Source organism: Eulemur rufifrons, chromosome 9 (genome assembly GCF_041146395.1).
Source record: "Eulemur rufifrons isolate Redbay chromosome 9, OSU_ERuf_1, whole genome shotgun sequence".
Taxonomy (NCBI): domain Eukaryota; kingdom Metazoa; phylum Chordata; class Mammalia; order Primates; family Lemuridae; genus Eulemur; species Eulemur rufifrons.
In genome coordinates this window covers 17,814,398-17,827,234 of record NC_090991.1, presented here as the reverse complement: position 1 = coordinate 17,827,234, position 12,837 = coordinate 17,814,398, and the positions used below count along the sequence as shown (strand labels likewise).

The 12,837-nt window shown below is 55.2% G+C and overlaps 2 protein-coding genes across 6 annotated transcripts in view; one reads left to right on the top strand and one right to left on the bottom strand.

Moving 5' to 3' along the window:
* The window catches only part of SUPT6H (SPT6 homolog, histone chaperone and transcription elongation factor), a 33,422-nt gene extending 32,026 nt beyond the window's left edge, over positions 1-1,396 (top strand). The window contains exons 36-37 of the mRNA XM_069482226.1: positions 128-315; positions 605-1,396. Coding sequence (XP_069338327.1) covers positions 128-315; positions 605-791 — 375 coding nt within the window. The 3' untranslated portion in view covers positions 792-1,396. The remainder of the gene's footprint in view (positions 1-127; positions 316-604) is intronic.
* Positions 1,397-2,305: 909 nt separating this feature from the next.
* Positions 2,306-10,823, bottom strand: PROCA1 (protein interacting with cyclin A1). Of its 5 annotated transcripts, none has more exons than XM_069480974.1 (5): positions 10,628-10,823; positions 5,855-5,941; positions 3,830-3,965; positions 3,394-3,549; positions 2,306-3,307 (listed from the first exon to the last, which is right to left on the bottom strand). In XM_069480974.1, the coding sequence occupies exons 1-5, from the start codon at positions 10,716-10,718 to the stop codon at positions 2,629-2,631; spliced, it is 1,149 nt and encodes a 382-aa protein (XP_069337075.1). In that variant the 5' UTR covers positions 10,719-10,823; the 3' UTR covers positions 2,306-2,628. The 5 variants fall into 5 exon arrangements, with proteins under 5 accessions (XP_069337075.1, XP_069337076.1, XP_069337079.1 ...); XM_069480975.1 differs by having other exon boundaries at positions 3,403-3,549; XM_069480978.1 differs by lacking the exon at positions 10,628-10,823 and adding an exon at positions 10,067-10,079.
* Between the last annotated feature and the right edge of the window lie 2,014 nt (positions 10,824-12,837).

The following is a 12,837-nucleotide window of genomic DNA, read 5'->3' as shown; positions in this document are numbered from 1 at the left end:
ACACTGTTCAGGGGAGGGTCAGCTGGAAAGCTCTGTGCTGAGCCCACCCTTGCAGCTTGTCAGAAACTCGCAGCAGGGTCAAACAAGCCCAGAGCCCATCCCTACTTAACTGTTCATGCCTCTCCAGGTGTTCCCAACGCCAGCCCAGCAGCCAGTGGCCACACCACTAATGACCCCCAGCTACTCCTACACGACCCCAAGCCAGCCCATCACCACCCCACAGTACCACCAGCTACAGGCCAGCACCACCCCGCAGTCTGCCCAGGCCCAGCCCCAGCCCTCCTCCAGCTCCCGGCAGCGACAGCAGCAGCCAAAGTAAGTATCTGGACGGTGGCTCAGAGGAGGTTATTAGTATCAAGCGGCCGAGGGCTTAGCAAAGACAGGTGCTCTGGATCCTCGGAGAGCCATGACCCACCTGGTGCCCCCAGGGACCCTGGTTTCTAGGGGAAGACAGAAGAGGGCAGTGTGGCAGAGGGGCTGCTGCCCACAGGTGTGAGGTCCCTTTCTGCAAGGGTGGGTGCTCACTAGTGATTGGTGGGAAGGCTCCCTTCTGGCGAGCCCCTGGAGAATCCCACTTCAAAAGACCCTTTCTTCCCGCTCCCAGGTCCAACAGCCACGCAGCCATCGACTGGGGCAAGATGGCAGAGCAGTGGCTGCAGGAAAAGGAGGCAGAAAGGCGAAAACAGAAGCAGCGGCTGACACCTCGGCCCTCCCCCAGCCCCATGATCGAAAGCACCCCCATGTCCATTGCTGGCGATGCCACCCCACTCCTGGACGAGATGGATCGGTAGGGGACCTGCTCCTCGGACTCTGGTTACCTCTGAGGCTGTGAAAGGCCTGGCCGCCCACAGCCTCCCTCCCTGCCCCTCCTTTTCTGTCCATAAAGTGGCGTGAAGTGACGTTCTCTTTGGTGGTCAGCCTGGATGGGTGACAGGCTGGATGGCCTTGCGAACTTTGAGCTCTGTACGCTGGGTAACAATTCTCCCACTCCAGATCCTCACCGACCACCTGTCCTGGGACCAGGCTGGGAGGGAGTGTGGCAGGGAGGAGGAAGAGGAAGGTGAGAATGAGAGTGGAACAGTTTTGTATTCTACTCCCTACAAGCCATTTTGAGCTGCTGCCCTCACCTGACTTGGCTGTGAGCAGGGCACCAAGCTCAGCACGTGAGTCTCCCCTAGCTCTTGTGGGGAGAGGGATGCTATTTATTCAGTTTGGGGCAGGAGGGAGAGGAGGGAAAGTATTCCTGAACCTGATGCCAACAGCCTGGGTGGCTGTCGAAGCAGGATTGCAGGGACACAGGGAAGCAGTGCTAACCCGCCCAGCCCTGCCTAGCTGCCCTCCCACCTGCCAATGCCACCGCTTCCTGCCTATCATTTGAATAAACAGTGTTTCTACAGAGCTCTTGCCAAAGCCTCTCTCTCCCAACTCTCCGACTCCCTGTGGGGTGACTTTCAAAGCAGCGTTTGGAGCTCTGAGGGCTCCCTGACTCCCTATTCCGATCCATCAGAGGTGATGATTCCTAGAACAGGCTTCTGCATCAGACTGCCTGGGGCACGTCCCTGTTCTACTTCCTAATCCTGTGACCCCGTGCCAGCTCCTGTTGTCTCTCAGCTGGCTTTCTTATCTGTAACAAGGAGACTGTGATACCTATTGCATCGGCCGCTGGGAGGACTGAGACGGAGTGTGTGAGCTCCTTGGCCCAGTGCCTGGTACCTCATAAAGGCTGTACACTCACTCAGCTCAGCTGCCCCATCCACATGCCTGCTCGTCTCTGGCATACTGGAGAAAAGCCACAAGGAAATCTGGGTTTCTCAGCTTGCGCCCCTGCCCCTCGCTCTCTTCCCTTCCCTTTTCCCAGCTGGGCCTTGGGCTCTGACATTTTTCTAAACAAGTCAGGTGTTTGTATCCCAGGGTGGGTCCCATGCTTAACCCGCTCCAACACACACACCCTGGCCCCACTGCGGTTTTCGTTCTAGACTCCTGGTGTCCCTGTTTCTTCACAAGGGCTTTATCTCTCAGCTTTGTGAGTCGGTGCTGGGTGAGGCTTCCGCCTCCCTCTCTGCTTGGGGCTCAGCTGAGAAGTTAGAAAAGGCCGCTGCTGCCTGGACTTGGTGCGCTCCCTCCCCTGCTTTTCTCCATCAGGAGCTGGAGGAAGGAGCTGGCCTCCTGCCAGGACTCAGCTCTGTTCCCTTCAGCACAAAAGGTCCTCCAGGGTCTCAGAGGCAGGGCCACTCAGAGGAGGAAAAGGCCAGGCACAGTGGCAGAGTGGGTCAAAAGGTTCTGTTTATTGGGGGTGTCACTGCAAACAGTACTGCCTATCCTAGACGTGGATTACACATAAAGCAGTCTCCCAGGAGAGAGGGGAAGCCCTCCCTGTCCCCCATCCAGATGTACTCTTTTGCCCTGGTCCTAGGGTGTCAGGAAGAAACAGGGCTGTGCCCCTCTCCTTCCCTCCCACCTACCTTCCCCTGGGCTTCCTCCTTGAAAGCCAGTTTGCCTCTCAGAAACCCCTGCAGCCCTGAGCCCACCCCTCCCGCCAAGAAGTAGCCAGGCTGGAGGGAGAGAGAAGAGCAGCGGGGTTGGCTACAGGCTTGATGGCATTTATTCTTCACCCTGATCGCCCTGGCCTCAACTGAGATTGGGGTTTGACGCTGGGGGAGATTTCCTCTTGTTTACCTTCCTGGTTTGCAAAGGCTTGGCCCCAAGCTTCTTGCCCTGGACCGGGTTCTTCTCTTTCTTCCTGGGCGATGACTCAACAATATCCTCACTGGAGTGCTCCTCCTGCCCCCGGTCATGGTAACTGTCCTCACTCTCCAGCTCTTCCCGGCTTTCTGGGCTGGACTCGGACATCCTGGCCAACTCTCTCGGGCTTAATGACCGCCTCAGGTCTGGAGGTGAAGACTCTGATTTAACTGGGCTTTTCTTCTTAACCAACTTGCCTTTCTTGGCTTTTTTCTTCAGCTTTGCCTTCTCATCCATCTCCTCCTCTTTATCTTTCTCTTTTTCCTTTTTCTTCTTTACTTTCTTGATCACCTTGTTGCCCTGGAGCTTCCCTGTGGGGCTCTCAGAGCGCCAGATGGTGATGGGTGCTGCAGAGTCAGGAGCACAAGTGACAGTGCTGGTGGCTAGCTCGGTGGTTGTGGTGGTGGGCCCCACCTGGGTGGGGACAGGAGACTTGCTTTCCTCCTCCTCCTCCTCCTCCTCCTCCTCTTCCTCTTCCTCTTCCCCATTTAGGTCATCTGTCCCACACTCGTGGTGGAGGGGATGGTGGATCACTGCCACGGAGATAGGCCTGTAGCTTTTGCACCTGAGACGAGGTGGGTGGGAAGAGAAGGTTGATGGGTGGAGCGGTACCCGCAGAGGCCCCTTCCGCAGCAGCCCGCTGCCACTCACCAGCCGTACCAGAACCGCTCCACACACTCCTCCTCCGGGATGAGCGCCAAGCAAGGGGATGGGATGATGTTGAAGCAGGTCGGGGTTACACCTCGGGAGCAGGTTGGGCCTGAGTCTTGGGAGCCGCCATTTGTCTTCTCTGAGCAGTCCTTCAGCCTGCCACACATGGGACTCTCAGCCCGGCTCCCACACCGCCATGACTCCCCAGGGGCCCAGAGCCAGCAGCCTGAGGGAGCGTGGGCTTCTGCTGGGCTCGGCCCAGTCTACCAAAAGACCTCCTCCCCATTGCTCCTGGAGCAGAGCAAGGTTTGCCAAGCTGGGGCTGGGCTGGCAGCACCAGCTCAAAACAGAAGAGGGAGACCAAAGGTTGAAAGGGGGAACCACGATGAGTTTGGACCTGGCTCCGCCGTGGGTCCCCCGAGGAGGCGGCCCTCACCTAGAATCACAGTCGCAGTGGCTGACAGAGTGTAGGTGCAGGCTGTGGTGGCCACAGTCAGAGGTGAAGGGGTAGATGATGTGCCCAGTGCACTGCTTATGTTTCCAGCAGCACCTGTCAATCTCCTTGCAGTCACCTGCAGGGGTAGGGTCTGGGTCACTCAAGGCGGCAGCAGCATAGCTCAATCTAAAGCCTCACCAGATTCACCTGGCAACACCCCCTCCCCCCCACCCCGTAACTGTTTCTACTTCAGTAGTAGTAACTCGGCCCAGCACCGCCCTTGCCCCAGTCCACTGCATGCATCTGCCCCCTGCAGACTCCCAGGCAGGTGTCTGGCTCCATGTCTGACACACCAACCCCCCTGCTGTCATGCGAGCCTGCTCTCCTGGGGCCCTCCACTGACTCCTGCCTGCCTCTCACCCACCTGCTTGAGGTGATTGGTGACCCCGCTCCACAAGGCACCTGGCAGGGGAAGTCCCTGCTGCCATGGCAGACTGGAGACCAGGAGCGATTAGAGCCAGCAGCAGCAGCAGCGTCCTCAGTTCCCATGTCTGCCCCGCACAGCCTCCAATGCCAACCCAGCCGCCAGGCCTGCAGTGGCACGTGGCACAAGCCTGGAGAGGGTGCTAAGGCCCAGGCCACTCTACATAATGCTCCTTGGCTTCCCCTTCAGCCTCTGGTCCTTCCCTCTCTCTCCTTTCTCCTCCAAGCCCCTTTTTCTTCCTCCTGACACCTTTCTCTCCTCAGTCCCTGTCCCAGGCCCTTGTCCTGATTGTTCCCATTCTCCCTTCCCAGTCCCTAGAGCCCCAGAGTTCTGAACAACCCACCCCCAGCCTGAGTTCCTCCTCCCGCTTTTAGGCAGCACAGAGACCGTGCCCCCTTTCCCAGGTCGCAGGAGGAAGCTGCTGGAGTGAGAACTTGGGGTCAGGTAAAAACCCTGGAGAAAGTCCCCCGCCTCTGTGGCCCAGCTGAATGTCAGTCTACTGTCTGGCCTCTGAGCTTACCTAAGGCTCTGGTCTACCATGGGCTGTCCCCTCAGGGCACTGTCTAAAAGGTAAGCCCATTAGGTGACTCCACCTGCCTCTCACAGTCCTGGAGCCCAAGGTCTCACACACCAGGCAGAGGACTAGGGACCTTACTGCAGGTTCCTTCTAGACATGGGCTCCACCCCACCCTGGGGGAGGAAGTGGGTGGGCACTGCTGAGTTCCCTGGCAGCCTGGCATAGGGTGCTGTAGCTGGCTAACTCCCTGAAACAGGCCACGAGGACTGCACCTTCACCCAGGCCCTACCAGGGGTGGAAATGGGACGAGACCATACACTGGCCGCCAGCAGGGAATCAACCCAGATGGTGGGTATGTTAGTCCAAGTGGCCTCGTGCTGAGTGGTGGGCAGCTTGGTCTGAGGTTCACCTCACATTGCTCCTTTCTCTTACCCCACAAGGCTATAAAGATCCTGAGTCCCCCCTCCCCATACTCCCGACCTGCTTGGTGACCTCTGTTGCTGCATCTTTGCTTCCTGTGCCCTTTCTCTATCCCCAGGGGAAATGAGGAAGGCATGTTTGTGGCAGGACCTGGGAACATCACCAACATCTCAGCCTTGTTCAGCATTGCTGAACTGGGGCAAAGGACAGCATTGTGACAAGTGCCCTGAACTTGTAGTTGAACAGACCAGAGTCCAAGTCTTAGTTCTGTCACTTGCTGGGTGGCCTAGGGCAAATTCTCTAACCCTTCGTTTCCTAATCCACAAAACGTGAGGGTGGTGATAACCTATTTTGCAGGGTTGTTGGGAGGACTCAAGTTCACATACATCAAAGATATGATTTGTGTACCATAAAGTGCTAAACACAGGAAAAGGGTGATGGCGGCCTTGAGAAAGGGCATCTCTCTGGCATCTGTAGGGGATGGGGTGGGGGAGGGGAGCTGGGTAACCCCTTCAGGACCAAACACTTCCTTCCTTCTACCAGGTGTTAGCTTTCCCAAGTGAGGGTGGTGGGGACCCTGGGACCAGAGGTCTCCTGGACCCACCTTCAGAGGAGAAGGTAGACGCATCAGTGCTGGACGCCACACCAGCCAGCAGATGTCCTCTCTCCCAGCTGGGTAACCTGCTTACATCTGAGAAAGCACAGAATGGCTGCAGTGGCAGCACCCCTCCCCACGCCATTCATCCACCAAACATTTACTGAGGAGCCTGTCAGGCCCCCAGCTGCACCCTGGAGATGCAGAAATTTAAGCAATGGTCCCTGCTGTCAAGAGGGGAGGAGAGAGAGTGCGGAGAGAGACACAGGGGAGGTTCCTGACAATAGTGTTAGGCTGATAGAGAGGAAAATGGCAGGAGCACAGAACAAGGGCCACCTACCGAGACTGGGGAGGGGGATGGGATTATGGAAGACTTCTTGGAAGGAGCATCACTGGAGCTGGAGTGATGAATAGGAGTGAGCCAGCGTCTAGGCAAAGAGGGGCAGCTCCAGAAATTGTCCCAGGGTATATGGGCTTGGGCAGAGGGTGTCCCTGAGCAGACCTGCAACTGGGGCAGCAGCTCCCCCAGCCATCAGCAACCACAGGGCAGTCTGCCACTTGCCCTTTCCTTCCCACAACTAGCTTGATCCTTTGAGGCACTGCACTTGAGACCTGCTTAAGGAAGGGAAGCTGACTGCTTGGGTCTTCAGTGGGCACTTGGTCATCCTTCTACAGGTCCCTGGTCAGCTCTTTCTCCTGTTTTCCACACAGTAGGTACTCAAAGTTTGTTAAATGAACAGCTTTAAGCACTTCCTGGAAACTCCTGCACTGCTGTTGTTCCTCTCAACAGATAGTTTCACCATTATTATCTGTAGATGCTCCTACCCTCAACAACTCCTCTAGCCTGGGCAAGACGTGTCCCTCCTCCCTTCTCCCCAAAGCATCTATGTTCTAGGTCCCAGCCAGAATTATCACCTTCTCCCTCTTCACTGGCTTTTTTCACCCCCTACATGCTATGATCATCTTTAAACAAAACGCTATCAACCTTGTTTCTCCCTCTACCATATCCTCCCCTTTTCTTTTCAATCCAAGTTTATTCACTTATTCATTTATCAGATATATACTGGGCCACTTCACTAGGCACTAGACTTCAGTGAGCTCAGTGTCTCCACTTCTTTGCTCTCCTCCAGCCACCTGCAACATGGCAGCCATCCACACCTCTATCAACATAGGCCACCAGCAATCTCCCAATAGCCAAACCTGGTGGCCACCTTTTCATCTCATCTCGCTTGACCGTACTGATCAAGAAATGTCTTTCTTTTGCAGACTGTTCATTGGGCTCCAAGGCAATCTTCTCTCATCTTCTTCTTCCTTCCCTGACTAGTTCTTTATTCCTTTCCTGCCTCCCTTGCTGTCCCCTTTTCTCTGTTGTACCCCTTAAGTTGGTGATTACCCAGGTTCTGTATTTGGCCACCTCCTCAGAAGATTCTACAAAAGCTTGTCCTGGATAATGTCATCCAATTCCATGGCTTCAACATCCATCAATAAAATGACACAAATCTGAGTCTCCAGTTCAGACCGCTATCCAGAGGATATGGCCAATGGATGTTCCCAAAACATCTTAAAGTCAGCATGTCCCACACAGACCTGCCGTCTTCTCCCTTCTGCCCATGAACCTCCTCTTCTTGTATCCGTCATTTCAGACATCAATAGAAACCTCGGTTAAAAAGCTAGGGATCATCCTTTCCCTCACTTTCACACCAACTTGATGACCAAGTCTTGCCATGCCTACCTGCCCTCACATCTGCCTATGTCTTGGTTCAGACCTTCATCATCTCTGACCTAGACAGCTTCAGTAGCCTCCTGCCTGGCCTCTTGCCTCCTGTCTCACTGCCCTCATCCCATCCTCAAAATGCAGCCAGACTGAATTTTGTAGAATGCCAACTGGTCAACCACATTCCTCCTTTTTAGTAGCATCCCACTGCCTTCAGGATAAAGTACAAACTCTTTATCATGACATAACAAGTCCCCCAAGACCTGGGCCCTGATTCCTTCCTTGGTTGTCAATTCCTTCCACCTATCTTTCCCTCGTCCCAGTCCTCCCTCTTCTATACCTTCTCTCCTGCCACCCACTCCCAAGAAATACCTCCTTATCTTGGAAAAAACAATGCTGTCCAAGTGGAATTGGTCACATACATCTTGTGCCCCTTTACCCTGGAACTTGTGACATTCATGTATTTTTTTTTTTTTTTTTTGAGACAGAGTCTCGCTCTGTTGCCTGAGCTAGAGTCCTGTGGCGTCAGCCTAGCTCATAGCAACCTCCAACTCCTAGGCTTAAGTGATCCTACTGCCCCGGCCTCCCAAGTAGCTGGGACTACAGGCATGCACCACCATGCCCAGCTAATTTTTTCTATATATATTTTTAGTTGGCCAGATAATTTCTTTCTATTTTTAGTAGAGACGGGGTCTCCCTCTTGCTCAGGCTGGTCTCGAACTCCTGACCTCGAGCGATCCTCCCGCCTCGGCCTCCTAGAGTGCTAGGATTACAGGCGTGAGCCACCTCTGCCAGCCCTACATTTATGTATTGTAGCTCTTTAAGAGTAAGGCCCATATTTCATCTGCCTCTGTATCCACAGAGCCTGGGACATGGAAAGTACTCAGTTGGCTGATTGAGCTAATACATGAGTAGAATAGAATAAACCCCTATTGAGGCCACAAATAGTCTATGGCACTGTAGATTCTACCGAAGATTCAAATCTGGGAGCTTTTCCAGGGATAGAGAATTTATGAAGGACCCACACCTTCATAATGCCAGGTGCCTTGCTCGTCTTTTTAAAATATGCCTTTGGGCCGGCGCGGTGGCTCACACCTGTAATCCTAGCACTCTGGGAGGCCGAGGGGGGTGGATCGCTCAAGGTCAGGAGTTCGAGACCAGCCTAAGCAAGAGTGAGACCCCCATCTCTACTAAAAATAGAAAGAAATTATATGGACAACTAAAATATATATATACAAAAAATTAGACGGGCACGGTGGCGCATGCCTGTAGTCCCACCTACTCAGGAGGCTGAGGCAGTAGGATCACTTAAGTCCAGGAGTTTGAGGTTGCTGTGAGCTAGGCTGACGCCACGGCACTCACTCTAGCCCGGGCAACAAAGCGAGACTCTGTCTAAAAATAAATAAATAAAATATGCCTTTGATTCTAAATCCCTACCACAGCCCCAATCTATTGATGGGGACACAGAGACTCAGAGAGGATAAGTAATTTGTCCAAAGACACAAGTTAAAGATGGCAGAGGTAAGGCTGGGTGCGGTGGCTCACACATGTAATCCTAGCACTCTGGGAGGCTGCAGCAGGAGAATCACTTGAGATCAGGAGTTTGAGACCAGCCTGGGCAAGAGTGAGACCTCGTCTCTACTAAAAATAGAAAAAATTAGCCAGGCATGGTGGCACATGCCTGTAGTCCCAGCTACTCAGGAGGCTGAGGCAGAACGATCGCTTGAGCCCAGGAGTTTGAGGTTGCTGTGAGTTAGACTGACACCACTGCACTCTAGCCCGGGTGACAGAGCAAGACTCTATCTCAAAAAAAAAAAAAAAAAAAGGCAGAGGTAGGATTCAAACCCAGGTCTTCCTGGCTCCCTAGCCTGTGCTCTTTCAGCCCTATCTACTGACTGTAGACAAGGTCACTCCATATGTCAGGAGCTCCACAGCTGAGTCTTAAAACCACATTCAGCTCCCTATCCAAAACCTGTCTTTCCAGCTGTCACCTCCTACTTCACCTGCTTTTCAACTCCAACACTGCCAACTCCTCGCCCTCTGGTTTTACTCAGTCCTGACTCTACAGCCTCCCTTATCCAACCTGGACCCTGTGGTCATGCCATAGGGGCTCGAGTCAGGGCCAGGATTCAAACTGTGCTCTGACTCCACTGGCCTTGCTCTTTCCAGAGCCACCATGAAAGAGGCAGGTTCAGAGCCTGAACTTCCCCCAACAAGCCCTGACACCCACCAGCTCTGTTTGTGAGGGGGAGGACAGGAGGAAGGACATTTAATAACTCTCCTCAGATCTGAGAAGAACAATCTGCTCTTTAGTTCCACAGAGAACAGAAGGAGAACTCTGAATGAAGCAGCAGTCCAGAGCTCCTGCAGCAGGAGTGATGGAGGCTGGACGCAGGAAGGACTTCATTATGGATGAGGAGGGTGACAGCGTGAAAGGAAGTGGGAAGGTTGTGGTCTTTTTCTCGCGGGGCATAAATCGGAGCGCAGAGGCGTAACTCAAGACTCACAGGTGATGCTCATTTGTACAGAATCCTCCCCGTGCTGCGGAGCAAAGGAGCTCCCCCTGCCCTTGAGGCACAGGGGGTGGGCACCAGAGCAGCCGAAAGGGGAAGGGAGGGAAGGAGAGACGAAGGCGGGGAGGAACCACGGAAGGGAAGGAGGGAAGAGGAGGGAGCAAGGGAGAGGCAGTGCGTCTGCGTCTCCTTGGAAATGCCTCCCCGGCCCCGCCCCCACCCAGAGGCAATTGTGATGTCACCTGTGGAACCCCCAGACTCCTTCCCGCCCTCAGGGTCAATGGAACCGCCCGCCCCAGCCCCGGCGCCTGGGTGGGAGCTGGACCCCTTATGGGCTCGAGCCAAGCCCGGCGCCTCATGGGCAGCTGCCAGGGCCCGCGGCTGCGGCAAGTGGTGCCTCGCTGCCCTGTAGCCGAGAGTTCCGGCTCTGGCTCCAGCCAAACTGCCCCGGCCCGGCCCCCGGGTCCCGCCCCCTCCGTCAGGACCGGGCCCCCAGCTCAGCACCGTCCCACCGGCCCCGGCCACGCCCCCGCCCTTCTGCCCGCCCCTCCTTACCGCGGCTCCCGCCCTCGCCCCAGACCTTGGCCTCGCACTCTGTCTTCTTCTCGGTCCACCTTTCGATCGTTACTGTTGTCCTGACCCACATGGCTCTCAGCCCAGTTCTTCGTCTCTACAGGACCCGTCCTCGCAGAAGTCCAACCTCCGCCCAGCTGCAAACTCCAATCTCAGCTTCGCGCCAGTCTAGCCCCTAACTGCGCCTCATGCTTGCCCTGTCCCCCCACCCACCTCCCCCCTTCCCGCTCTAGGCTGCGTTGTCTTCCCAGGCCGGGTCTACGCGCCAGCCGCGTTCTTCATCCGGGGCCTCCCAGCTCCCCCCAGGCCGCTCTTTGTGGCACCTTTAACCCTGGTACTGCCCCTTTATCTCAGACCTTACTGACAGGCCCAGCCCTCAGTCCCACCCATCTCCTCTCTAGACCCAGCCCTTAGTCCTGCCCGCAGATTGTAGCCCCGCCCCTAGATCGCAGCCCCAATTCCTAGGGCTACGCCTGGCCACGCCCCCAGCCCATTCTTAGCCCCGCCCCTTCTCTAAACCTCACACTTCGGTCCTGCTCCCCGCCCCTCCCAACCTTTCCGAACCCGGCCGCAGCCCTCAGCCCCGCGCACCCGCGGAGCGACTGCTTCCAGGCACCCCAGTCACCACCCCGCCATCCCCGCCATCTCCGAGGTACCCCGGGTTGGGCGGGAGGCCGGGATCCCCCTCTCTCCACCCACAGGCCTCACCACAGGAGCCCAAAGCCACACTCTCAGATGAAGACTGGAAGTCAGCTCCCAGCCACCCATGGCGGCCAGACCCCGGGCCACCAGAGGCAGCCACCCCTGCGCCACCAGCCCACGCCCGCCACCAGGCTCTCCTTCCCAGCCCCCATGGGGCACTCTGTCCTAGAGACAATACTGCCCAATCAAGAGTCTGTATCTCCATAGGCTTGTCCCATCCGGTGTGCAGGGCAGGCTGCATTCAGGGCAATCTCATGCCAAGTAACACAACACACCCCTCACACCCATAATTAAGTACAGCATACACACTGTGCACATGCATGTATCACACACGCACACACAGAAAATCTACTCACCACACACACAGACTAATACAACATGCACACGCCCCTCACACCACATAGAACGCAGAACTGCCCACAGCACCCCCAGCACAAACATTCCACCCCACGACTGTGGTGCAGGCTTCACACACACACACAAACACACACACACACGCATTGTGTTAACAGGCACTGTGCAAGGCAAGGGTGAGAAGAGCAGTGCAGTGCGGGGACAGAGATGGAAAAATCAATGACAGGAGAGTGTGAAAAAGAAAGGTGCACCACCGACATTCCACACACCACATCCCTCAATTTCTCTTGGCACTAGCTTCCAAGGCCAGGATGGAGAGGAGGGGAAAGAATGATGTTTAAACCTTGTTTTTTCCAGGGCCATCAAGAGTCCCTCCTGCTGCTGCTGCTACTGCTACTGCTCTGCCTAATCTCAACCCTCACTTTCTTCCAGACCCAAGTCCTGAGTGGGTAGGGCCACTGCCCAGGTCCTCCTGCTCACAGTAGCTCTAGAGGGTTTAGGAACAGCAGGGGCGGGGCAGCCAGGAGAAGGGAGGCATGCATAGATGCCAGGCATGAAATGGACAGGGCACTGCTCCTGCTGACTGGAGCCAGGCCAGGATCTGTGTGGTTTTTTTTTTTTTTTTTTTGGAGACAGAGTCTTGCTCTGTCACCCAGGCTAGAGTGCTGTGGCATCAGCTTCAAACTCCTGGGCTCAAGCAATCCTCCTGCCTCAGCCTCTCAAGTAGCTGGTACTACAGGCATGCGCCAGGATGCCCAGCTAATTTTTTCTATTTTTAGCAGAGACAGGGTCTCACTCTTGCTCAGGTTGGTCTTGAACTCCTGACCTCAAGCAATCCTCCTGCCTCGGCCTCCTGGAGTGCTAGGATTACAGGTATGAGCCACCATGCCCAGCCAGAATCTGTGTTCTAATCTTGGCCCTCCAAGGATGACAGGGGGCCCACATGTGTTGTCCTCCTTTGTTGGCCTAGGAGTCTGAGGCACTTTCAGCCAATCTAGAACTGTGAATCAGATGTCAACAGGAAGCCAGGGACTGGGTCACTCTTCCCCATATAAAAGTTAATATAATAGTTATAATAGCTAAGAGTTTTTTAGCTCTTCCTATGCATGTGTTGATGCTTTATCTTATTTCGATAA

Bases quoted from the DNA above. Each gene is read 5' to 3' on its own strand.
- PROCA1 (XM_069480974.1), bottom strand. From the start codon at position 10,718: ATGTGGGTCAGGACAACAGTAACGATCGAAAGGTGGACCGAGAAGAAG. The intron at 5,942-10,627 runs GTAAGGAGGGGC...GTGCTTTCTCAG, and splicing joins GGGCGAGGGCGGGAGCCGCG to ATGTAAGCAGGTTACCCAGC. The intron at 3,550-3,829 runs GTGAGGGCCGCC...CATGTGTGGCAG, and splicing joins CACTGCGACTGTGATTCTAG to GCTGAAGGACTGCTCAGAGA.